General features: G+C 33.8%; 1 protein-coding gene across 3 annotated transcripts in view; it reads left to right on the top strand.

Moving 5' to 3' along the window:
- CEP112 (centrosomal protein 112) overlaps window positions 1–27,453 on the top strand; it is a 173,142-nt gene that overhangs the window by 25,147 nt on the left and 120,542 nt on the right. For all 3 annotated transcript variants that reach the window (XM_085304719.1, XM_085304720.1, XM_085304721.1), the window contains 9 exons: window positions 7,210–7,296; window positions 9,821–9,920; window positions 11,121–11,239; window positions 13,654–13,797; window positions 15,650–15,804; window positions 16,126–16,255; window positions 17,187–17,279; window positions 18,011–18,070; window positions 22,195–22,274. In XM_085304719.1, coding sequence (XP_085160845.1) covers window positions 7,210–7,296; window positions 9,821–9,920; window positions 11,121–11,239; window positions 13,654–13,797; window positions 15,650–15,804; window positions 16,126–16,255; window positions 17,187–17,279; window positions 18,011–18,070; window positions 22,195–22,274 — 968 coding nt within the window. The remainder of the gene's footprint in view (window positions 1–7,209; window positions 7,297–9,820; window positions 9,921–11,120; window positions 11,240–13,653; window positions 13,798–15,649; window positions 15,805–16,125; window positions 16,256–17,186; window positions 17,280–18,010; window positions 18,071–22,194; window positions 22,275–27,453) is intronic.

Consider the following 27,453-nt stretch of genomic DNA (forward strand, 5'->3'; position numbering starts at 1 on the left):
ACAATGCAGGACAATTATAATCTTGTATCATCATGACTGATTCCAAAAAAGTAGACTTAAGGAGTGAACTTAGCTGCTTTTCTTGTAAGTGCTTGCAGTGYTAAGCATTTCTTACTCAAATAGTTCTACTGATACAGCTTTCATTTTTTTTATTTGCAAGTTGCTTTAAATTTTTTCATTGATACTTATACTGACTTGAATAAAAATGAAGATTTTTGAGTTTTTTTTTCTGTCTAACAAACAAACAGTGAAAATTCAAAGATCTCTTCTGACTAAGTAGTTCAGATTGGTTCAGTAGAGTAGCTTAACTAAAAGGGTATACATTTTGCAAGGAGGAGGCCCAAACTGCAATCGGAGTTTATGGATAATTGCACTGGAGGCCCTGAAAAGGAACAGAAAACAATTTGGACTTGGACCAAGGTTTGTAGATGGTCATCCTTTTTAGCATTTCGGTAGTTTGTTCCCCTTCAGGCTGTTATGGACAAGTGATCCTAGTTATGCTTTTCAAACGCAGTGATGTTTACTAATAGTAGGAAGCAACTGTTTTTATGGACTCTCTGAACACTTCTGAGTTGCAAAGGTATCCATAGGCAACCTTGAATGTTACAGTAATTGGAGGTTCGTGGAGGTCCATAGTCAGTCAGAGTATCACGTGAAGAAATTATCTTTTCTTGTTCCCTGTGCTTTTTACTTGCATTTCTCTTGCTTTAATGTTCCCCTTCTTTCATCTTAGGCATTCCTGTTCATCCAGAACTGTCCAAGTTCCGCTGCTGTTCATAAGCTGCTTGCTGTTTTCAAAGTGATAAGTCGTTAGTTTTTAATTCTGGTGGATATTCTTCTTAAAATTTAAGAATGCATGTTGACTTCTGTTCACGCGAGTGAAGGCCATAAGATCATAATAAATCTGACCTGTGATTTATCTAATATTCTATCTCCCATAGTGACTGGCTTCAGAGGAAAATGCAGAAAGGCAGATGTTAAAGATGTAATGAAAAAGTCATAATTATTCCCTTCATCCTGTTTTTCATTTTTTCTGTAACTTTTGGCTGTTCTTATGATACCTAGGTTCTGAAAATACTATTTTCCATAAAGATACTGCAACCAGTGAGTGTTCTGATTTTTGGATTTTTTTTTTCTGGTTCATGTGATTTTTCTTCATTATTCACAAACTTGATGTGTCTATTTTGAATGCATTTTCTGATTTATACTGGGAATTCAGTTTTAAACTGTGACTCTCACCACCTAGTTATCCATTCTGAATACTGATTTGTTAGTTCATGTTTAAAAATGCAGCAGTCCTGACTTCTGTTAACATGATTCCTGACTGATTAAAGTCCTGTTCCTGAGAACATATGCAAGTTGTCCATTGTCCTCAGTATGAGGAAATCTCATCCTGTCGTCTTTGATAACCATTCAGGATGTAATGTGATAAAACCAAACCCTTACTTTACTGGTAGACTGATGTGAGACCGTGTGTGTGCCAGGACAAACCATGTTTTCAAACTGACTTGTGACTTATAATTGCTGATACTAATTGTTCTAGTCATGAGGTATATGTATATATGTATATTTATTTTTTTACCAATAGTTTGTGACCTATGTCTTTAATTATTGCACATATGTGCTGGAGACACTGAGAAAGATCAAAGAGGTAGGTTAGCAATTCAGACTGCTATTTTAACCAACAGAATGTCCAGATGGTTGTCAAGCAGCTGGGAATTAATCTTTTGCAGCATGATTAATCTGTACCTCAAAGTGTGTGTGCGTGCGTGTGTCTCTTGTTGTTATTTCTTTAATTTTATTTTATGTATATAGATTCTGCTCTTAATGGAGAAAAAACATTGAACAGAAAAAGGTATTATGCACTATTATTGTCACATTTTATAATTGTGAAATAAAAGTAGAGGTAGTTTTAATGACTATTTTAGATACTGAAATTAATAAATTAATAAAATATTGGCTCGGGAGCTGACAATGTGTAACRTACTAGAAAAATAAGTAGTAACACTGGAAAAAAAAACTAAGTTTTGTCTGCATTTGATTCAGTGTATACTGACTTATTTCACTGGTCTCAGCACTATGCAAATCAAACTAAGAACTTTTCAGGAAGTGTATAGTATTTTATTATGCTCTGCTCTTTACTAACTCCCTTTGAAATCAGTATGATTCCACTTGTTCACAGGGTTCAACTGGGTTCAGTTTCCAGTGCTGGCAATTGAAGATGGTTTGTTGCATTTGTTGGTCTCTTTTATGTAACTATGTCTAATAACTTAAGTTACTACTATATATGACCTTTGACAATTTCTAGTAAGCCTTTAAGCTTTTTTGGTACTTTACTAATGTCAGGGAGTCTCTATTGCAAGTGGCAGATTGATGAATAGAAGTGGGACARTTACCGCTCCAAATAAAGCTGTTAAGTAGAATGATGTGCTGTGAGGCTGATATGCATGTTATATTAGCTATATAAAAAATACCAATTAGAATAAAAACATCGTTTCGAGTTGCTACACTTGATTGAGATACAAAACTCCATGCTATTTTTTGTGTGCCTACTACTTTCAGCTTAGAAATCTGTGAAAAACATGTTCTCTTTTGAAAGAGGCTAATGATAATTACAAGTAAGGATAATTACAAGTAAGAACAATTACCCATTCAATTATTTTTCTATATACAAAAAATATGGGTTAATATTCGGTGCTATCTAAAAACATGTCAGATGCTTTCTTGGGGGAAAGACAGACATGCTTTGATTTAGGAAAAAGCCTTTCATTTTTAGTGGCTGTCAAAGTGTGGCAATTTACTTAAGTGGATATCTAGGTTCTCTCTTAAAAATGCCCTGTAAAAATACTATAAATGGATGTAGTTGTGGTAGGTTTTCTTAGTATAAAGATATGGACCAGGTTAGGTTTTAATTGTACAGGTGTGTGTGTATTATATTTGTTTATAAGTATATATACTTAAGCCTATTAAAAATATTTGTGRTGATTAGAAAAAAGGAATTTTTTTTTAACAGGAGTACTTCAATAGAAATCCCCCCCCGCCTTTGCCCCCAAATAATAACAGTCTTTTCCTGTAGAATCATGAAAAAAGGTTTTCCGTGATATCTGAAATAAAGTGCTTCTGGAATGCATGTACTTTTCAACCTACAAAGCTTTAAAACTTTTTAAACTGTGACATAATAGAAAGCTAGGAGAGTCTGATTCCTGGTCGGACTTTCTGGAGAGAGGATTCAGACACAGTTTTAATTTATCCATAGTTTAAAGCCATACTTCCCAGTTATTTATAACCATAATGATGTGTTGGGTAGAAAAATGGAATTTTCAAATGCCCTGAATCATAACAATGTTAATAYGTTATAGCTAATCTTAAAAATATTTGAGGGTATAATATAAGGTACAAAAATTACGTAGTAAAAAAAGAGGTATTGTGCTAGTTACAATGCGAGATACACTATTACAAATTACTTCTGTCTGAAGTTGGCAAGGCTGTCTATAATAAATCCTGAATGTTTTACAAGTACAGTATCTCCTACCTTGGCCTAAGAAATATATAGATTAAAGCATCACAAAGTATTCATGTGTATGTTTTTAACCCCTATGGYAGAAAGAGTAAACATGATTCAGTAAAAAGGTTTAGGGGTTTTTTGTTTTTTGCTTTTTTTTTTAAGGAATATTTTGCTTCCATGAAAATACAAAGCACAGTGAACTGATTTTTTGGCAGCTGCATAACACCAAGACAAATAAGTTTTGTCGTGCATTATAAGATGTACAAGTTATTGTTAGTTCTTACTTTGAAGTTCTCGTTTATTGTTTACATCCTTTTCCCTCCTTCCTCCTTCCCTCCCCCATATATTCATAGACTTTAAAAAAAAAATCTGGCAAGCAAGCGTGTACCATATTGTCAATATCCAAATAAAAAAAAAATATCTTGGACAGATGTTGAACCTTCAGGATGGCACCCCTGGCCTGAGGGGGATCACTGAAATGAAGGCAAGTGAGCAGCGCTCAGTGGTTCAAAGTTACCTCTGAACTACAGCCTCAGATTACTAGTGTGAGTTTGCTTACAGATTTACTTTTAAATCAAGTATGTAAATAGATCAAATAGCTGGTACTCTTTCTTCAAATTTCTGTAGTGACAAAATGAATAGTTGTTTTTTTGAGGGGAAAAAATGTACTACCACCTTTGGTTTTATTTTGACAGTTATTTAAATTTTGTACCAAACCTGTGCTATTAAAATATAGGACAGTGGTATGATGAAAACCTATTTTTGAGGTAACAGTTGTCCCCGCGCCCTTTCCTTTTTTAATTAGGAAGAAAGTGTGACCAGGCAGTTAAGCTGCTCTATTGATACCACCCTCCATGGCTTTAAATAACAGGGACAGCACAGATGTTTGACATCAGTAATGTTTACATGGCCTTAGGGTTTAATTGCCTCATATTCTTTGTAAGGCGGATAAACAATGACAGAAATCCAAAGGAATGATGGTCAGGCTACAGCAATGGCTGCATTTCATKCATAGTTGCGAACTTTTTAGCTATAGCTAAGTATCTTTGTTTGTTTGTTTTGTTTTGATGACATGACAGACTTTCTCAGCTGCTTGGTAATAAAAGGCATATTGATCATAAAAAGATACAAAGGTACTGATAATAAAGTATTACAATTAATGAGCATCAGGACAATTAATTGCTGCTTCTAACAAGTTGAATGACTACTTTGGGATTTTGTCATATCGGAGAAGTTTTTTTAGCATTAAAAAAATCTGTCTTGTTATTACAGTGCTKCTTTAAGAAATAACTTAAGTATCTTGGACACAATTTTCAAATTTTATTTTGTTTACAACTAATTCTCCTGAGACAAAGCTGACAATCCTTTTTGGAATATAGTCCCCAAATCTGTGAAATTTTGAAGGAGATTGTATTGGKACCAATGCAATGAATATAAAGTGAACTAAAATTGATGGAACCTAGTACAAGTGGAAGAATGTTTTTAAGTGAAAGATTAATGACAAGAAGTGGGAGCCAACTCAAACTACAGAGACTTCTGCTGTCAACCAGTGAGAAAACAGCTGTGTGGCTGAGAACAACCAACATCCCTTTAAAAATCTGTGTCCAAATTTAATACAAGTTTGAGTTTGATTTATTTTCCTGTTCTTTCAACCTACAGAATACTAAAAGCCTAGCCTAGATCTCAGTTGATGCAAAATGCCAGGGATTAATTTACATCAGCTTAGACTTCCTCACTTAGTTAATGACTAAACTGTAATATGTTTGTATGGATCTAATGGCTATGCTATACAATGGCTGTGCATCAGTGATTCATCCACTTTTAATGCAATTCAAGTAGATAGGAGTCTCTTTCATGTTTGGTTTCTAGTAATTGCGTTTCTGTAAGAACTTCGTATTTACTTAGAAAGTGTTCAGAGACTGTCTATCTAGAAGTGGATTACTGTGCTGTTTTTAAATCTGCATTTTTTTATTACATGGTAGTAAGATTTTCTTCTCTAATGTCACTTTGCTGGATGGACATAAGCGTATATTTTCTTATATACATTTGCATATATTTTATGTACAGAACGTGCATTTTTATCATTATGCTTATTTTAAAACTGTGAAAGAGCTGTAAGATGAGAACATGTTCCTTTTCCTTTGGATTAATCACAAGTCTAACTGGTTTTTTGCATGGTTGTTTACAGGAGGCTGTATGCCTTCCCTAATCTGGAGAAGTAGCTAGCCTCTTTATAAGTGGTATAATGAAGAGGCATATTTTAGGGGTATCAGTGGATATGGAGGCCAGAAGTTGAAAGCATATGCTGCTCTTGCTTCTTGTCTTCATAGCTGTTGATGAGYCTTTGAAACTTATTGCACTGAGTTTTGTGTTATAATTGTTCTGTTTTTGTAGCTCACGTTTTTAAAAGTTGTATAATTCTGCAAGTTACAGTGAACTGATATATAGCATAAATTAATCATACAATAGAATTAATCATTTGACATGTTTRTTCTTTATTTTAGTTAAATGTTAGTGTTTGACTGCATTTGATAAATCAAAAGAGTAAAAATAAATATGCAACAAATAATGCTTATTAGTTCATTTAAAATTCATCTATTAAAGATGAGAAGTCAGGTTTTAGTTGAGCTAAAATTTGGAAAACTGAAAATAGCTGAATGATGCCTGGTGTTGACTGTCCAGCTACAAGGAGATGGATCTCAGCACCATTGGCTCTTASAACATCCTGAAAGCAAATTTTCCCCCTTCTTCCCAATCAGTAACAGAACACTGAAGGACATCTTCTGTTGGGATGTTGGTACTCTGGCTTGAATGATTTTGGCCTGTCCTCTCTATAGTAAAGGGGGGGTGTTATTAAGATCAGTCATTAAGATGTTTGGGAAGCTTTTTTGTCTACTTTGCTTTCTGAACAGGAGAAATGTAAGAAGTGCAGTAGCCTAAGTCTGAAGGCAACATTTTTGCTTTTCAGAAAACTGGGAAACAGAAAATACCTTTTGTATTTGCAGAGTCTTGAAAACACTTTTTAAAGGTATAATAAAACTATAGAAGAGATTTAAAAACACTTTCAAGATGACAAATGGGACCGTGAGTAAGAAATGGCAATGTGTTGCTGTGTTAAGGAAACGTGTTTTAAGTTCACTACCTTCAACAAAAACAGGCAGAAGCAGGAAATGTATTTCAGCAATATAATTCAGCAGTTATGTCCTTAATCCCATTATAAGGAACCTTCAAAAGAAAATGTGCTTATTATGTGAAATCTCTGAATARCAGAAAACAAAAATAAACACTGATGTGGACTACAGGATGTTCTTTGTATAAATGTAACACCTGCCTAATGAATAAAAGCATGCTTACCATTCTTGGTATATTAACATAAATATTAACAATTTAATTTGTAAGTGTTTATTTAAATAAGAGTATATATATTTTTTTTCTGCGCAGTAGCAGTTCTTTTTATTGACAGCTAATGCCCCTTACTAATTTATTTTCTGACTAAATATTTTAGATTGAGGTCTTTTTGTAACGGTTTTATCAATTAAATATTAAAACACTGAGAAACAGGATATGGTTTTTTTAATAGAAATTATGTGTTAGTGGCTTCCCATTGCCTTCTCAAAGACATAAACGAATAAACTTATTTAAAGAACACTATTGTAACTTAGTCTTTAACTTACATGTTGGTTTGATTTTTTTTGCTTTTAAAGCTGGACATGAAAATAAAAATAGTGGAAGCTAAATTTCATGAGGAAAAGCTTAAATTACAACAGAAGCATGATACTGATGTTCAAAAGGTAAGAACTGTTGYAATTTTTTCCCTCTAAGGGAAAGACGGTATATAGAATGAAATAATAGAGAATTAGATTGTAACAAATACAACTTTGAATTATTTAATACTTTAAAGCAACATTAATTTAAAATTGTGAAGTTGAAGTAAGATTAGAGGTAACATTTTGCATTAACAAATAAGAATGTGGMATTTTCTGTGATTACATGAATTTAGGAAGGGGAAAAATGTTTGGAAAATCTAGTGAAAATACAAGATGATTTCTGCTTGTGTTCTAACAAGACCACCTATTTTGCAGCCTAAATACTTAAATGAATTCATTTGATAATGGAATTGTATATCTGTTTTTTTCAACTGTTACTCTTTGCATTTTCTCCATAAAAAGTTTATTATTTTTGTGCACATTTATCTATAATTGTCTTTAAAAGAGTCCATGAGTTAATCACATGTTTTTTTACTAATACACCAATAATACTTGTTCTCCTGCCCCTCTTTTTGACCCTGTAGCTTAAAGCATAGTCTGTTTTTTTAAGCAGTTGTTACTGTATTTTTAAAGCTTTATATTACTTGTAATTCTTCACAGCAATAAAATGACATCAGATATACTTGCTTTGGGCTAAGTTGCGTTTGTTCTTACTGTATTGCAAAACRCCATTTTTGTGAAGATTACAAAAAGACTGTTGAAGACCATACTATTTCTTGTAATACTGGATTTAAAAATGTGGGATCAAATTCTGTAAGGTACTAAGAGTCTTATGAAATGTCCTAATTGGCTTTAATTTCCATTAATATAATGGAGGTTAAACGCTCAATGCTGGGGTCGTGGTGATTTAGCCTGCTATAAGCTTTACGTTGCTGAATGTCTTGGTTTTGTTTCTTAAAACTGAGTCAGAGACCTGGAGGAAGTTAGTTGATACAACACCATGACACATCAAAGCCTCCCAGAGAGGATGTTGGTATTTGGTCAGGTGCATATTTGGCTCATCTGTTCTCACAGCCTGCAAACAAAGCTAGTGAGCAAAGATGAGTCTAACGGAAACAGCTTTATGAGAATAAGGAATAGTTTAAATGATTTCTCATCTCTTTAGGCGTCATCCTTTTCTAACTGATGGTAGACGTCCATCTTTTGAAGTCGTTTTATGACGTGAGATATTTTAGAAAAGGTTAAACGGTGTCATATTAATCTTTAAAGACAAAAACCATTTAATGCAAACAGAGTAATATTGTTTTAGAAGCTTCTGTTTGAGAGATTTGGGTCATTACCATAAAATTTCTGTGAACTTAATGTTTATCTTAATAAAATTTTAATGTCTCAGTGTGGAACTATTCAAATGTTCGATTTTTTTTCCAAAATCATTGTGTACAGTTATGTAAATGTAGTTATACCTACTATTTCAACCAATCGTTTCCTGGAATACGTACAAAGAGTTGTAACTGGTGGAGTAAATGAAAGTGAAATGAAACTCACCAAGGATTTAAGCATTTCTTAATTTTCCTAAAAATTTAGATGATTTTAAATGACATTAGGCAGTGTAAATATGAYGAGAGTGTAAATACGTATAAAATATCAGTATGAAAATCACTATCATTTGGAGTATTCTAGGGGATTAGCTTAACTTTTTGGTGTTGGGCAGAGCCTTTGCTGCATTAACAAGTTTAAAAGAAAACAAAAATAACCCCTCTGCCCTAAGCTGAAATTCCACTTCAATCTTTTAAAAAGATCTAAGGCTAACAGTGTAAGTAACATCACTCAATTGGGGGAATGTGAAAGGGAGAAAAGAGTATTGTTCTAGTTTCATGGATTTTTATTAACAATCTCATGATTTGAATAGACAAAGTGCAATTAAATTCCTGTATTCTGTAATAGCTGCTGTGGCTATGCTTTGGCACCATTTTATGTCTTCCATTCCCAAATATTAATTGGAAGAGTATTACTATTAYTGAAAGAGAGGACCAGAATCAAAATCTAGACTATTGGTTCTGTCTGAGTTGCACAGAAGATTCTTGGCAGGGATATTCAGAATGCTTTTTTGTGGAAGGTATRCATCCTAAGTACTTGCATTTGAAAGTGTGGGTTTCATGTGTGTCTCAGCAAAGAAACTGTAAATTTCCTTCGCCCTTTTAGTAGACTTTCCTCTTTGTTTTCTGAAATCCCACGAGATTAACTGAACATTTAACATCTAGATCATCTTTCAAAAATTTTGCATATCTAAATACTGTTACCAGTAAAGAAATATTGAGGGYTTCTGAAGATTGTTCTTCAGATTCACTTTTTTTTCTGTTGTAATAAGAATGTTGCATTAAACTGACTCCGAATGGTAGAAATTCCATATACTACTACCTACTTTGGTTTATTTGCTACTGTCTTCTCTTTTTGGCTGTGAAACTTTTATATTTCATCATTTAGTCCTGTGAGATCTAAGTACTTCTTGAAGGCAGCTCCTTTGACAGATACCAGTTTGTATTTTATGCACTTGTTGTAGTTTTTTTTTTTTAGTGTTTTGTTAAAGTATTTTGAATTTTCACTACAGATTTTAGATAGAAAGAATAATGAAATAGAAGTATTGAAGACCCTCTACAAAACGAAGCAAAATGAAGCTGAGGAAACTATTAGAAAACTGGAGAAAAAAGGTGAATTTTATCTTCATGGTTGTTTTTTCTGCATGGTAATATTGTAGTACATCATGCTTGTGACTGAGCTGTTTTTTTTTTTTTTTTTTTCCCTAGGTGCATGTGTACCTTTTCTTGTGTTTTCAAGTTGCATCTAATGTCTTGCCCCTAACTTCCTATAGATATTAGAGGCTTATCTGGTTGTCTTTGCTCTCTGATGTCTAAACCAAATTTTCCAAGAGAGGGTACAATCTTATAAAATTTAATACTAATATTTTTTGAGAGCCACAAAAAAATTATTGGTGTCAAAGTGTTTTAACCACTTCAAAGTTTTTTGGAATCTCTGTTTCAGATTTAATTTATTTATACATTCAGTACATTTTGATTAAATCTTAATGTATTATTTATTTAGGGCTGTTGGGGCAAGAGATTTCAAACATGAGTAGTAGTCTTGAAAGCATAAGTACAAAACTAGGCATATCTGGGTGTGGCTTGTCAGTAGCTTTTGAACATTAATTTCTTTCAGAATTTCTTGGAGTATATTTACTCCACAGACGGAACCACAAGCTTGGTAACATGGATACTAAAAAAGAGAGAGTTGCAGTTAAAGTAATGTTTCCAGCTCCTTGGTGAAGTAAATTATCCTGTAAGGAATGCCATGCTTCCGTTGGTAGGCTGGTGGTTGGGCTCACCTGTAGCAGATAGCCTTGTATTCTGGTCACCGTCACGGCCAGCAGATGCTGGAAATCATCAGTCACTTTTGAAAAGTGATTATATTCTTGCTTTGTTTTCTACAAAATCTATCAGCCTCAATTCTTGATACTTTCAGTTGTAGTTCAAATTGGGGCATTTAATTTTCTTGAATATTTGAGTGTATTGAGCCCTAAGGAGAACTTTCAGAGATGCACACCAAATCATGTTAAAAATGCCTATTTTCTTTAGGCTTTGTGTAATTCTGCAGGTATGTACTTATTGTGAAAATAAAACCATGAAACATTATAGAAATTAGAGAGAGAATGCCTTGTGCTAGCTTAATGGCACAGAATTTAAGCATTAATTTTTAAAGAAGTGTATACACTAGGTATTTTTGAAAGCGGTAAAACATGCCAAAACAGAGCCATTCGAAAAARCCTAATGTAATCGAATTGCATCTGTTGCCAACGCTGAAAAACCCCCAGTAGTGCCTCTGGAATAAATGTTTGTTTTCCCATTTTATGACAGTTCAGACCCTTGTTCGTGAGTCACAAGTTGTCAGAGAAGCAAAGGAAAAGCAGATTGTGGAGTTAAAGAAGATGTGTGAGCAAAGCACTGATTCTTTGAACAACGAGTGGGAGAAAAGGGTAATGAATAGTACTTGTTTGAAAGGCTACTATAGTGTGTATTTAGGATAATGCATTTTGTCATTTAAAAAAAAAAATAAAAGGAATGTTACTTTAATGCTATTTTTTTGTATTGGTTTTACTTATTTCTAGAGTAATCTTGCCAGGTTCCTTTTGCTGACTGTTGWGTACGCAGACACCACTGTTCACTCRAAGCTATTTGTAGGGTTCATCTGATCCTCTTGGCAAGTCTCTCCATTTATTAGGGAAGTGTTTATTTCTGGTTGACCTGACATGGAATTTTAATCTAAGTAAACCTGGTGCTACCTGCTGCCACAGTGTTTTCTTTGAACTAGTATTTTTGGATTGGCCCGGGAATTTTTCAGTGTATTTTTATTCATTGTTAGACTCAAGGCAGCATCAGAGTAGAGTGGAGCACGTTTCTTGCAATRTAGCTTTGGCTTTGCCCAGCGTGTTGGTTGGTATTTGCACCTTTACTGCTCGGGAGATGGAGGGTCATAAAAAGGGCAAAACACCTCTCATGTCAAAGTATGCTGTTTAGCTTTTTTATTATTATTATTTTAATTTATTTTAATTTTTGCTGTGCTGCATCTAGAAGTGATGTTATGCTTCCTCCTTTTCTTATAAGGAGAGAAATCMTAAATCTCTTTGTACAGAAGACCTTGCGGCTTTAGGGATAGCTTTTTGATTAGAAAAGCRTTATTTTCAGTGAGGTYGTCCCACTTGTTCTACGTAGTTACRTAGCAAGTGCTGTTCCTACAGCTGTTGTTATTGGTGATGCCAGTATGCAAACAAGAAGCCAAATAAAGATACTAATATTAATTTAAGTTTAGTGAAATTAGAACTTTATTTTATGGAAAAAAGATGGATAGTCAGAAGTATAAAGGAAATATAAGTTGACAGTAAAATACTTTTATGATTTTGTATATCATTTTCTTTTGAGTGTTTTTTTTCTTTAAATAGTTGTTGATTTGTTTTAATAGATACTGCTAATGGTCATGCTAATATTATTATAGTCTGTGGTGAAGGTGGAGACATTCACAGAATTTCCAGTTTATTTTGATGTACAATGCGAGATACTGTCACCTAAGTGGTCTGAATCCAAGCAGTTGTGTGATATGAGTTGCAATGAGATTTTAAAATATGAAACACTTAGGTTTTMTTTTATGACTCTTTCCCCCTGTCTATACCTATAGAAACAGAAATTATTTTCTTTTTTTTGTTTTTAATCGGGAAAGCCTCCAGACTGCTATGTAATTATTCTCTAGTTTACCTCTAGTAATGAAACTTGAGCGAGTGATAATATATTAGCAGCCTTCAGCACTATGGCATTCCATGCATTTAGATATTAAGCTTTTGATAAGTACTACAAAGACCATTGTATAATGGTTATCCATAGATCATGTGTACTTGCAGATTAAAAAAAAAAATCCAGATTATTTTTTAAATACACCTCAAATGCAGCAAAGCTTMCAAATTTAGAAGTATATACACAATACTTAAATTTTGTTTTCATTCTTGCAGTTCTGATGAAAACTCTTACATTAAGTTGCTGTATGCTGCTGAATTCTATGAAATAATTGTCCAGATTCACAGACAGCTCCATATATTTGTATTATAGAAAATRTTTGGTCAGGCAGTAGGCAGAGTAAGTAGTAATTTTCTCCTAATCTTAAGGTGGAGAGAGAATCCGTATTTGCRTAAATTAGCCTATTTTAACAGTATGCTTAGATTGATGCTTTCAATTTGTCCATTGCAGCCTTCTCCCTCAGCTGTTACTCTAAACAAAATGCATTTGTTTGAAACTTGAGCGATAGGCRAGAGCTGTTGTGTAGTTAACGCACCATGCAAGTTTAGTATGCTAGTTTAATATAACACTAGTGTGTGTGTGTATTTTGTAAAGCCTAGATTTGTATCTACTTAACTAGGAGGTGATACCACTGGTGTTGAGAATTGAAATAAAGGGCTAGTAATGAGGCAAACAATCCTCTGATTATCTAATTAGATAAATAGATAGTCAACGTTCTCCAGCATTTTATAACTTGAGATGCTGGTGAGCTGGTAACATAGGTGTCTTGAGAGTGTTAGTGTTTCTATAATAGAAATTMATTGATTTTTATATGATAATCATTGATGGTCAGTTTAAATATATAAACAATATCAGAGAATGGCAAAAATAGATTGACTTTGTTAGCCTGCTGTTAGGTAGAAGGATAAGTAATGCTCTCTGTTTCTGAAATTTACACTTTTTATAGTCAGAGCAAACTTATTGAATAAGAAAATGGTATGTTTTTGTTCTAGAGCACAGAACATGGCCTGCATTTGTCAGTTATTTTAGGTAAAGTATATATTAAAAATACTTATAAATGCTAGTTTTATGCTATATAGTATTTTGTAATATTTTTGTGATGCAGCTTCACAATGCTGTGGCTGAAATGGAAAAGGAGAAGTTTAATATTCAGAAGAAACACACAGAAAATATTCAAGAACTGCTTGAGGACACCAATGTTCGTCTTAACAAAATGGAGGAAGAATATCTGGAGCAGATAAAGTCAACTGTATGTTTTTTTGATGACCGTTTAATTCCCTTTATCTCTTAGATTCCCTTTCTAGTGTTTCTGTATGTTGAACGTCAAATTGAAGTTGGGTGTACCTAAACTCCTAATGTTTTTTCRTTCCCACTCTTGTCCTGTGTTTGAGTGATGGTCTCATAAGCAAAACTCACTTGTGATGGCACTGATTTGACAAACAAAAACAAATTCTTCACTGATCAGAATTGCGTGGAAAGCCTCACATCARGTAGAAGCCGTTGTGTTGCAAAGAGGCACAAAATCTCAGGAGTAGGTATAGTGTCAGAGWTGAAGTAGTTTATTGTGTAAATTGTAAAAAAGCAAATAAGTGTTAATAAAAATGAAAAAGTCTCCTCAATAAAACATTCCATTCTTTTTATCAGTGTGAGACATGAAGAAAACTGAATGAGTGAAAGGACAATGTCAAACAAACTTTATTCTCTTATTAACGAATATTGAATTTAAAAATTAGCATTCTGATCATGTCATAGGTACCGGTAAATACAGAGAAAAATGGACACACTCTGTCAGCAAGATTGAATTTAAGAACCATCAAAACTAGACAGATCTTGCTGAGCAGCTTCTGATTTAATAATTAAACAAGGTAGAGTTCAAGGCAGGGCTTAAGATAAAAGACTAGACTGTCACTGAAAATTAGTTTTCTAATCTCTCTCTCTCTCTCTCTCTCCCTCCCTCCCTCCCTCCTTTTTTTGTTGTTGTTTTTGGTATTTCAGAGTTCTTTCCTTGCTCAAAGTTTTGCACTGTCAAGAGTGCCATTGTTGTTAGCAAATAAAATTTGCTGAATGATTTAATTAGCATTGTAGAACTGATAAGTAGAGAGGGAAAAATTGGGATATGTAGGATATGTAGGGCTAGTTACGAAACTGGCATGATTTGCCATTAATACTTACAAAATGTGAAAGCAACAGTGTATTRCTAAATTGAAAAACATGCTGTAATATATTAAAGCATTGTGAGATCTCAGTAGTAAGTAGCATTAGAAGCATAGTCCATCTGTCCTCTCCCGTGGTCAGCCATCTCTGATCTCTGTCCCAGTAGCATTTCAGCTTCAGGTGAAAGAGTATCCAAGGGCAGAGGTAGGAGGGGGTGTGGATCCTCTGTCCTAAYGATTGCTTGGATTTGAACTATTGGCTCATACTTTGGTTAGACAAATTATTCCAAGTGTAAATGAGGTCTACTAAGAGCAGTGAGATGTGTGTACAGTAGGTAGTATGAGTTTATCAGATATTGTAAAATTATCCTGAAGTCCTGCAAAGCAACTCTCAAAATGGCTTTTTCAATGAAACCCCTCATCTCAAAGTTAACCATCATCTTACTTTTTTCCTACCCAGTTCCCTTGCAGAATTTTCCTGTTGTATGTTTTGCAAGACTGACTGACTATAGTAAAACATATTTTCATGTTTTTGATATTTTGGAATTTTTGATGGTTTTGGAATTTTGATGTTACAAAAAAAAAAAAGTGTTCTACATCCGAACAGCATTTTCTGTATTTTATTTGTCTGTATTTTATGATACTGATGCTTCATAGCTATCCTTCCTACTTTAAAAGATTTATACTTTAGAAATCAGTTGCAAATACTGTTTCACTTGTGGAGAAGGCATGCTGCTTCTTGGAAGGGGARGTTTAGATATGCATATTCTGAAGGGTTTTTTTTATATACAACATAGAATCTACTGTCATGACTGATCACAGCTTTGCTATTGTAACTCTTGTATSTCCAGACCACCAAAGAGCCTTACTGCTCTAGGCTACTGAATAACTACAGAGGTGTATACTAATTTATTCTGGTGGTTTCTTAACAATGACCTATTCTTTTAGAACCAGATGGTCAAAGAACTGGAGGCTCGTGTCCAGCAGTTGACTGTTGAGGCTGAAAATAGTAATTTACAGCGTCAAAAGTTATCTCAAGAAAAGATTGATGCAGAACAGTGTTACCAGGCAGTATGCTCTGAACTTCAGGAAGTGAAAGCAAGGTAATTAAGTAGTGTTTGCTGCTTTTAACTTTGAAGAATATGGAATTCCCAAATCCAAACACTAGTCATTTTATTTTAAGAACCCAGGGGATGGTAATTGGCATTAGCAAATTGTCATGAGAATAAGTTAAATGCAAAAACTGATTTTGGAACTGACCAATATGTTGTAAGCATGTTATCTTTCCTTTGTTTAAATACATTTYCTTCCATTACAATGAGCACATGGAACAGATTGACTTGCCCACTATAGAATTGATACAAAACAGGTAAAATGCCAAATATGAAAGCAATTTCTGCATTCTATTTGCTTACTACTTGTAGGCACAGCTCACTTCAGAAAGACAGGGACCGTATTATACAAGAATATGAAGAGAACATTCAGCAACTACAAAATAAATATGATGTTGATATAAATTTTATAAAACAAGAACATGCTCTCTCTGCYGCTAAGGTATGTTTCTATGTATAATAAGCATAAAAATGCTTGCTTGTTAGTTGTTTATTTCTGAACTAATCTCTTCGATGTTATCAATGYAATACATCTGAATAAATCCAGGGAACTATTCAGTTGCCTAAATTGTTCRTGTGCATAACTTTAAAAATATTGTGATTTAAGTTTTCATTTCCAAARTTGACTGAAAAATTGACTGAAGTTGACTGAGAGTTTAGGAGGGAGGTTATTATATATGTACATACAGATGGTATTTTCATGGCTAGTTCAGCTAAGGCTCAATTAATTTTGGATTAACAATGTTTGTGTTGCTGTAAAAGTTCAAGATGCAGAGGAACCTCAGCATGCTTAAAGACTTATTGCTTTCATAAGACATCCTCAACAGATTATTTCTGGAAAAAATATCTTCCATTATGTGTTTGAAGATGAATTTTCTTGTCCGTCTTTTGTATGGTACACTGTGTCAAATATTTATGTATTTAAAAAGTTATTTTAAATTCTATAAATATAAGTTTCCCCAAAATGCAGTAGATCYATTTTTCTGTACAAATATCTGTGTTGATATGTTGTGTGTGCTTTGGCAGATACATATATGTTACATATCTCGTATCTTTTTCAAGTTAACTAACTGTAGAAAACGTTCATGTTTTAAATACTCTGCTAAACCTTAGAGCCCTGAATAAATGGAATCTTTTGCATTTATTTAGTGAAATTCTGGGAGCTATTGTTTTGTTTGCATCTTTAAGTTGAACAAAGTAACAGAAGTAGAATAGCTAGAGCTGGGGACKCATCAATTTTCTTTCCCAAATTGATTATTTTTTCCAATTTCTAGTCAACTTTGGAAGGTAAACTTAAGAAGTTAATGTTATAACTGTAGAAGTAATGCAGAGAATGTAAGACAAAAATTCCTCCTCCTATTAAAACCCTACAGGCATCTAATGTGATTGAAGAATTAGAACATAACRTGTCTCTGTTAAAACAACAGTTACAAGAATCAGAACATCAAAGGCAGCAGCAGCTGAGGGTAAGTTCTATTTTTTAAAAAAACTTTTTCCAATGTTTAGGTAGCCAAACTTGTATACACTTAGATACATATTGTATCTAAGGTTGAAAAAAGGAGTATGATCAAAAGAGGTCACTTTATGGATAAGAACAGAATTTTTACAAGAACTTTTTGACCGTTTATCTTAAATGATACGTTAAATCAGGAGAAGCATGTTTCAATGGGTTATAGAGAATCACATTAAAGAATTGAAAAGGTCATTTTGCTTTCTTAAGGCAGCATATAATTTTAAGTAAGCTTCAATATTGTATTTATTTCTGTTACTTTTTAACAGTTYGGTATTTCATCTTCTCATAGACATGTAGGTTAATCATTCTGTCTTGGGATAATGACTTCCATTTCTTCATGTATCAATCCTGTTTGAGTTTTAGCATCCGCTTGTCCTCCCTTCTCTTTCAATGTACAGTTTACATAGTATAGAATTGCACTTTAATAGCTCAGGAAAGCTAGTGATCTTACTCTTTAGAAGTGTTGAACAATGCAATTTGGGCTATTTTTTGTTATGCGTGGATATTTTTCTTTTGGTTGATTTTTTTCAATATAAAAATAATTGCTTAATGATGACACAAAGTGGATTTTTAATTTTTATGGACTGTGTGTTACGACAAAACAAGTGGATGCATTTAATGACTGCTTTGAAATGAAAAGAGAAATGTGATTTGTCTGTTTAAAATATACATCTCTATTTGCAGGATCAAGACTACAAGTTTCAACAGGACAAATTTCACTTGGAGCGTGTGTATGAAAAACAGGTACTGTTTTAATGTAAAATGTTATTCGCATTTCCAAATTTGTTGTATGCAGCCACTAGGTTAAGTTCTGAAGCAGTTACCCCTTCCCCTCCTGCCTCCAATAATTTTCGAGAAGGCTGAGAATATGCAAATAATGAAACCTGATACCACTATGAAAATAATCAGCTTTTAAACAAGGATAAAGTTGTTAAAATATTTTAACGTAAGTGTAGTATCAGTGGCTTGAAATGTGGTAATGCGTGCTCTTTAACCCACTTTGAGYGGGATTCGTTCCAGCTACGAAGATGCGGTACTTCCAATGCTCTTACTGTATTTTTTTTTCCATTATTTTGGCTCTTTTTTAGGCAGCTATTGAGGTTGTAAAAGAAAAACTGCAGTGACAAAGGCTGGATGTGGAACAACTGTTCATTGTTTGTCAGTGTGAGAAGTGGGAGGTCTTAAGTGAAACTCTAGCAGGTGGCAGTTTCAAAATAAACTTTTTCATACAATATATAGTGAATCTGTGGAGGTCTGCCATAGGATACTGTGAAATCTAAACATTTCACATGGGTTAGAAAAATAATTGGACAAATTCAAGGAAGATTGGCTTAGACTATCTCTATTCTTAGACCAAATATAGAGATAATGCCTCTGATTTCTAGGTAATTACAGTTCCAGATTGTGGAGGCTGGGAGAGCGTAACAACGAGGCATTGCTGTGTGCTTGTCCTCTTTTGCTGGCATCTGATATTAACTGCTATTACAGCAAAGATACTGTTGAATAAGATAAATTGAACTTAGCCTAGACCTGTTGCCACAGTTCATATGTTCTTCCATACTTCTCTTTCCCAATATATCTTTATTCCATGCTTTTCTGGGATTTGAATATATGTTCTCTATAAATTGTTGGCATGCATTGTTTTCACATCAGAAACTAAAATTAAAAAATGTAGTTCTTAGCAAAAGCAGTTTATTGTAAAGCACTTATCAAATACTGCCTATTCCTTTAAACCTTAAGCRTCAATAGGTTTCAAATAAAGGTTAATTTTTAATGGCATATGTTCAGCTCAGGCAATATTTAATAAGAGTATGTGCTACTTAATGGAAAGAATGTGTTTTTCAAACATATCATTTTCAAATATGGCAACTYTATAACATAGAGTGATGAATTGCAATCATAGCTACTAGTCATTTACTAGAACATGAATTTTAGTGGGTTTTTATTTTAGTTAGTTCCTTCTGCTGACTTGAGTTTAAATACATTTTTATTTATTTTTACAAGATATGTTTTGGTCTAAACCTAGATTTCATTTGTGTTTTTGCCAGACTGAGTTAGTTTTTGTGAATGTTGTCCTCAAGAAAGACTGGAATTGGAATAGTACTGCAGATCAGAATAAAAACATATTAGCAAAATTTGAATGTCTTCTGGCTACTGAGCTGCAGTGAATGGAACACTGTTGGAACAAAATAACTCTTCTGAGAGCCAGTTTGCCCAAATTAAATGTGTCTGGTAATGATCCCAGGCACTAAGTCAGAATGGTGTGGAATGGCCCACATCTGCACTAGCAGAATTTCTTATTCTGCCTAGCAAGGGGCTTGTATCCATGTTGCCTTCTTGAAGGGGTGCCCGTCCTGTGCTAATCTTGAACAACTTTTGAGAAATGCTGCTTTGCATTGGCTAAAGGATGTCAGCAATCACTCTACATAGCATACATAGACATTTGAGTTCCAGTGCTCAGAAACTAATCTGGATGTCTGAACAGAAGATTGCTCTAAAAGTATATTACCTTTATATAAATAGCTCAAGATGAGTAATTATGTTTGGGTAGACTGCAAAACTGATCTAAAAGCCAAACAGGTTGCAAAAACCTTAGAACATCTTTGAGAGAGGAACTGCTGAGTACCTTTCTGATCTTCTCTGCGTAGTTTAGATCTACTTTAGTTCAATGATTCTGTTACTCTAAAGACATGGCAAAGAGCTTAGAAAGATGATAATGTTGCATATTGTATAGTGAAAATTGATCATCTCAAGTGAGAGGAGACTCCMGAGGGCTGTTAGTTCTTTAGCCAAGCGTGATGTTGGATCTGTAGTGTGGATTGTCTGCAGACTGGGGAGAAATTCTGCTGTGTGAAGAACTATTTTCTCCAAGTAAAACTTTTCTGCATAAATATTTTATGTTCTACACAATGCTGTTCAGAAATTTTGGAAGTAATTTATGACCTTTGTCTTGTTGACAATGCCTAATGATAGTTTAATTCCAGAGAGTGGTTTTCTGATGTCTTGTGTTGCCTCTGGTTTTAGTTTAGAGATTTTGTTAAAGGGATGAGTTTGGCATACTCCATAAAATTCTGCATGGATGTTTTGGACTACATCACRTCTCTCCTTTTTACAAGGGGTAAAACTTTTTTTTAAATTAACAGTACAATTCAGATCTTAAGTGATGCAGAAGAAGATCAACAAATGTGTTTAAGTTCTTTACTGTAATAATTTGATTTTAACAGTGCATCTATTTGGAATCACTATTATGCTGTTCAAATTTTTAACTCATTTTTTTCTGATATTTCAAGATTTTGTCACTACAACATCAAGCTAAAAAGAGAGAATGCAATTATTGAGAGAATGTCATTTGACTCCTATATTAGATAACATGAAGCTTATTTTGGCAGGCATGTAACTGTGTATCAGTTCAAAAAGAAAAACTTATTTTTGATAACTAGCAATTTGCACATTCAGAAATTTTGATTTAACTATGTGCTTTGAAAATAAAACCTTTGAGGGCAGAGGAGTAAATACATGTGAGTGATCTATTGCTATAAATCCATAAAGTAGTAGGATTGGYCCATAAAATACTAAAAACGAGCTTGCCTTCAAGTGAGGGAATAATAAATTCTGTGGTGCAATCTGTTCACTTAAGTACCTTCCCATTATCTAATAATCTTTATTGGTCTACAGTGGCTATACCCTACTAGGATATTTAAACATCAAACAAACAATAGGTAGTAACCCTAAATGTCACTGCTTGATTAAATGTGCTTATCTGCTGAATCAGGAACCAGTTAGGCTAAATGATTTTACAAGCAAAGGAAACACCTGCTTTTTACGAATAATCTACTGCTTGTTTTCCAAACATTTCAGCTAAGCCTAAGAACAGTGACGGTTTATTACTGAGAGCTGTTTCTGAGCCAGCTGCTAAATACATTTTACTTTATCAGGATTGGTAATACCATCTTTATATGCTGATGGACAGTCCTTCAGTTCTGARGCTGTTTCAAACTAACTCGTTAATCATGCTACCATATAGTTAGCAGCTATATGGAACTGTTTACACATGAGAATCTATGAATTGCTTTTTCATTGGAGATATAAATATCTTGTGCTGTATTTGGTTAGTTATAAAATAACCAAGATGCTGTTTTATTTTAGACCTGTGAGTGTTSTTTTTGACTGTAAGTTAGTTGTACACATGTACAAAGGTGTCAYGCCCTAACCTTTACAAACAATGTGTTTAATATCTACATGCAAAATGGAAAAATGAAAGGCTTTCGTATAATGATTCAACCACTTTATTTTTATCTCAGTAGGCAGAGAGTTCTTTGGTTGTAATTCACTTTTTCTCAGAAAATCTRCTTTTCTTAGGAGTATTCACCCTCAGTTGGTTAATGTCTGAGTATGTATTATTCTCAAGTAATCTTATTCATTATCATTATATTTGGTAATTTTTTTGTTAAATGATAAAAAGTAGTTATCTCTGAATTTGTATTCACAGATTAAGTAGGAATTCTGCATCATAAAACAATAAGTGCCATTATTTTAAGCATATTTCTGTATTTGTCCTTATTCTAAAGAAAAATGTAGTTCCTTTTAATGTAATTATTCTCTGCAATAAAGAAATATCAATAATATTCATTTTGAGAAGAAGCAAATAGCTCTATTGACCATATTTGCGTACTTCATCTTTCCATTAATATTTGTTCATGCATTTTTTTCTTACATTCTGTATGGCTTTAGAAACATCATATACATTGTTGTTGGTATTAATGCAAAATAAATACTTTAAATAGCCTTTATAATTCAAAATAACAGTAATTTGTTCCATTAGACTTTGTTTTAGCTATAATGTAGTATTTTTTTCCTTCAAATGGTAGATTCATGGCATCCGGAATGATCTTGATAAAGAAAGAGGGGATGCTCAAAAGAAAATTCGCAAACTGGAAGAGACTTTGAAGTAAGTGCAAATGCAGTAGTTGTTGAAGCATCCCCAGGTTTTTAGCCAAACTTATTAAATAGAAATATGCTTTGTGTTGTCTAGCAATGCTCCTATAGATTGTCTGGGTAACCTTTCAGTTATGAAGACATTTTCAGGGGTTTATTCAGCCAAAAATTTGAAAAAACAAAGCAAAAACCACGCTACCAAAGTTGATCAGCTTTTAAGCGACAGGAATTTAAGGGAATGGAAGCTAGTGATTTTTCAAGTTTTTTTTTTTTTTTTTTTTTTTTAATACTGTCAAGTAAACTAAGCCAGCTCCAGTTTGGAGTGGATATGTAGTACACAAATAGTCAAGACTAGTTGCTTTGGAGTATTTAAAGCAACAGATAAAACTGAACGATCTAATCTAAGGATTTAATACAGTGGTATGTTATGCTATATACTGTACAAACTCCTGTTCAGTACTTAAGATATTAATTTAGGATTAAGGAGAAGCCAGGAGAGAGGCAAGTCTTATTTTAAAAATAAATAATTTTACCTTTCAAGCTTGATTTTGGTCTCAGAAATTGTTTGAATTGATTTAGTCTATCATATGATGTTTGTGAATTTGTTAAATCTCTTGTCCATAAATTAAGGTGGACTTTTTCCTTCTTTGTTATCCTACTTTCTTTTATGYATATTTTCCATGGTGTAAGTGGCTAAAACAGCTGTAAGCCTTTGCAGTACAAAGGAGGGAAAGCATATAGGTGTGCTATGAAAATTCAGTATCATGCAAATATTTCAGTGCATTTTTGGGAGTAAATGATGATATTATGCTCTTGGGATAGAAATTCTGGAATTTCATTTCTCAGAACTGTGTCCCATTAAGAGCTCTTAGTCACTAACTGGACCCTTACATCAGTGTCTGAAGAACATAAACTGTTTTATTTTGACAGTAAAGTTGGTTAATGCATAGATACAGTATACTTGGAGGAAATAAATTATTGGGAGGGTACTTCTCTCCCCCACTGCTTATGCAGTTCTGTTCAGGAACTGAAAGGGAGTCATGTAGGACTTCGCTGAGTCTTGATGAGCAGCATCTGTTTACTTGAGGGTATTGCTGCTGATTTAGAATGCTTTCTTTTCTTAGAATTCTGCTTTCCAGAAGACTTTGGGATTTAAACGGAAGAAATGGACAATAGGGAATGATATATTCCCCGAGAATCTCATCTCCAAACACTTGGTTCTGCAAAGTAGTGCTTTTATAAATTTCAGCAGCAGGACTGCTTTGTTAGACCATACCGGTGACAGATACTTAACAATACAAAGTAAATTTATCTTACATGAAGTGTGCAGAGACTGGTTAATTTTATGACATATTATGAGCCATTATTAAAGCGTCTTAAACTGTTTCCCGTTGCTGGTTAACCTCATTAATAGCTGTCTTAGTGATATAAGCAGGAGACGGATAAATCTGACTACTTATTAAATTGGGCGCCTAAAACCCCTTAAGTTTTGTAAAAGTGCAATTTTTCCAATATAGGTGGAGTTCAGAGAATTGGTATGCAGCAGACACTTAATTAATTTGAAACAACTTTTTTTTTTTTTTTTTACCAAGCTTGTACTTGAAAAAAATAATCAAGATGCATCAAGTTTGATACTTTCTGAGCAAAGAGGTTTACATGCAGCAGATGCACATGTGACAAGATCAACTCTCTCCTTTTGTTTTCTGCCTTCAATTTTTGATTATGTAAAATATTTCCATATGTTTACCCAGTTTAAATTCAAAGCTATAGAAATAATTTCCAAGAAAAACAGATTATTCTGAAACAAACCAGAAGTTATTTGCTAAAACGACTCAGTTAAATGTTACAATATATATTATCTGAACTGAGAGAGGCATTGTGAAGGTGCTTTTAGTTAATAAAAATCACAGGACTGGAGTCTGTATTCCTTTATTTCTAAAATCTCCTAGGTGTTTGGCATCAACAGAGGCTGTTTTATATCACTACAGGTATTAATAAGCTATAGCTTTTAGTCTTCAGATTTTTTTTTTATGCTGTATAACTTTTTGTAGTTTTAGAGAGGTTGCATTCTGTAAGTATTATCAACTGAACTTAATCTTTTAGTACGGTAACATCTAATTCACTGGCAGTGTAGTTCCTTTATCTTCCATGACTTTCAAATGAGGTGTCAGTTTGCGATTACTTTACGTTAAGGATGCTTCATAAAATAAGTCTGAATTTATTTCAGATATTCCCTGGCTGGAATTAAACATAAGTTTAATGTTAGGGTGCAGTAAGGGTTTGAAAGATAAATTTCAAGAGCCTACTTTATTGCTAGGTGCTTCAGGACCTACAAAGCTAAGATGATGTTGGAAGAGGCCAATGCCAGCCTTCTGTTTTGGATGAATAGGTCATTTGGCTAAAACTGAAGATGGGTCAACCTCTGGGGATCTAGGAGCCCTGTAGATTATTTATTACTGATTCCACAAGCTTAAGGAGTTGTTCATAAAGGCTAACAGTAACTGAGGATTTTTATTTTATTTTTATTTTAAGAATGGTCTCTATTTAATATAGTTAAATTAGAGTTGACATTTGAGAGTCTAAAGATTTGGGAATCTGATTCGAGCCCCTCATTGTTTGCTGGATGCTGCAGGTTTAGGGAAAGGCTAGCACTGATGGAGGCAAGTGCGGGCTTAATCTTATACTGCTGGGCCTGGACAGACAGTTGTAATTAGGGTTGGCATTAGGGTTAGTGCATGACAATTTAAAGGTTTGTGTAGACCATTTCCACTACAGGAAGTGATTTATACTTATTCCATGTTTTGCAAAGTGTCTTAAATTGGGCCTTGTCTTCTGATGCAGGCTGTTCATATTGCAAAGTACTTTTCCCAGGTCACCTTTATGTGTGTCCTATGTCACATTGAGTGTAAAGGCAATTTTGGGGGGAAGGGGGATTGTGRGTTTTATTTGGGGTGTCTGAAATAACATGGAGACTGTGCCAAAGACACAAAGAATGAGACATCGTAACATAATGGAGATACGTAGTGCATGTCCTTGACTATTCATGACGTGAGGATATTTGGGAGGCTGTCTGGCCAAGTGTTGCAGGATTGCATAGGATGGAGGAAGCCACCCTTTCTTATGATTTCCATCATAGTACCTGTGTGGTAGTGCTGTGGGGTGCCCTGTTTGCATAACTGCACCCATTTTTTTTCAAGAAGAGCTTGCTGGTTCTCAGAAGGAAACATGGGAGCAAATTAATTTACATATAATACTGAATTAGACCTTGCAAATCTGTAGTATAGAGTCATCTTTACTGTTGAATCAACATGAAGCAAGTCCCTTAATTCTCAGTCAAATGTTAGCACAGAGGACTTAGCATGTTGTAAATTCTTGGTTAACTTTGAAATTGATGTCTTTTGAGAAGCTGTATTCATAAATTAAAACTTTGTCATAGCTATTTATAATAATAATTCATTTGCACACTGCTACAGATAATGGCATTTCATACACTCCTAATTTAAAATGAAAAATATATTTTAATTTTTGAAATTATTTACTATTTAATAATGGTTATGTACTGCAGTACTTTCAGTTGTTTTAGAGCTGTGATTTGGGTTTAAGACGTACAGTAATTATTTTGTCATTCAATAGAAATAGAAATTGACTTTCATTCTTATTCTTGTCTGAATGGATGCAGAAATGCTTCTGTAGATTCAGAAATACTTTACTGGCAGAAATATAGTACCCTAGTCAAAGACTAGTATATATTCTGCAGACCTGTTCTTTCAGATTTCAATGCTGGTACAAAACCTCTGATCTGTTAACTCACATGATTGACTGTCCATAAGCTTCGTCCTTTGAAAGTGAATAAACCACTAAAAATCATTCATAAGAACATATTTTCGATATGAGAAGAAGTAATGTTCCTGATGATCATCAGCCTTTATTRTAAGAGGAAGTGATAGCAGATACAGAACATACAAATTGGAGATCTAAATGGCTTATTACATATATTGTGGCAGATTCACTGCTTTGGCATCAGTATATTTCTGATCAAAAATGTGTCAGTGCATAGGAGTGATAAGAGCAGACTCACTGCATAGCCAGTATAGAAGAACTGCTAATCCTGCAAGGCTTACTTTCTGGAAGCCAAGCTGTTTACTCACTGCCAGTGTATCTGGACAGTATTAAGATTTTTATATGTATGTGTTTGTATATATGTTTGTGTGCAAGCAGTAAGGAAAAAGCAGTAACAGTTTGGTATGTTTTAGAGAAATGGATGTCTTCCTTCTGTTTGTTTTCCATTATTGCAAAGATGAGCCCTTTGGCAGTTTCTGGTTATTGATAGGAATTAGCCACCTTTTATGTGAAATGCTTTATTTTTGTCACATTTCTTTGACTTTTTGCAGAATAAAATTAAGTAACTACAAGCTAAGCGAGGCAGACACAGTAAATCTTTTTAAAACAACCTTATCTTCCTTGACATGGCTGAAAATGCAGTTCACCAACTTCAGATAGAAACTATGCCTTGTGGAAYTGTAGCTCAGAACTCAGTAGGAACATCAGTGATTTCTCGTAAACCACTTTGATCTGAATGCACTTTGATTCTGCAATGGCCACAGGATTATGTCTTGAGTAGCGAGTCAGCTGCAAACACATAGGAAGGGAAGTGGTTAGGCATTTCAGTGATTTCCCCCCCCTTACCCCCGCAGGGGTGTGACAGAACCCTGTTATTGCAGTTTCAGACATACCCACATAGATGCATAATAAAATGGATTTGAGACAGCATGTGGAATGGTAAAATGCACATTTCTAAAAGTGTAATTCACTTCAAATAAATAGATACTATTGCTGGACTTTTAACACTGAGTAGAAGTTTATATAGCAAGTTTCTTTTTTCTGAAGTTTATGATGGAAATCTTTTTCAGAAATAAATCTTTTGAAAAAGAATTGCTGTAATATTCATGACTATTGTTAGTGACTTGTACATAAAAAATTGTATTTAGCTTAGGCAGTACATGTCACAGCTATTGTGTAATATCAAAAAAAAAGACTGCAAGAAGTGCTTGAAGGATTTTTCTAGAACATCGTTTACTGCATTTGTAAAACATCAATCTACTCTGTAAAAGCTTCTGTGTAATTACTTGGGGGAAGGGTTGTTTCTGTAATCCCTGTAGTTTGCATTAAATGTATCATGAGAGTGGGTTACA

The sequence above is a fragment of the Rhea americana genome, unplaced genomic scaffold (assembly GCF_003343005.1).
Source record: "Rhea americana isolate MKP2758 unplaced genomic scaffold, rheAme1 scaffold_21, whole genome shotgun sequence".
Classification (NCBI taxonomy): domain Eukaryota; kingdom Metazoa; phylum Chordata; class Aves; order Rheiformes; family Rheidae; genus Rhea; species Rhea americana.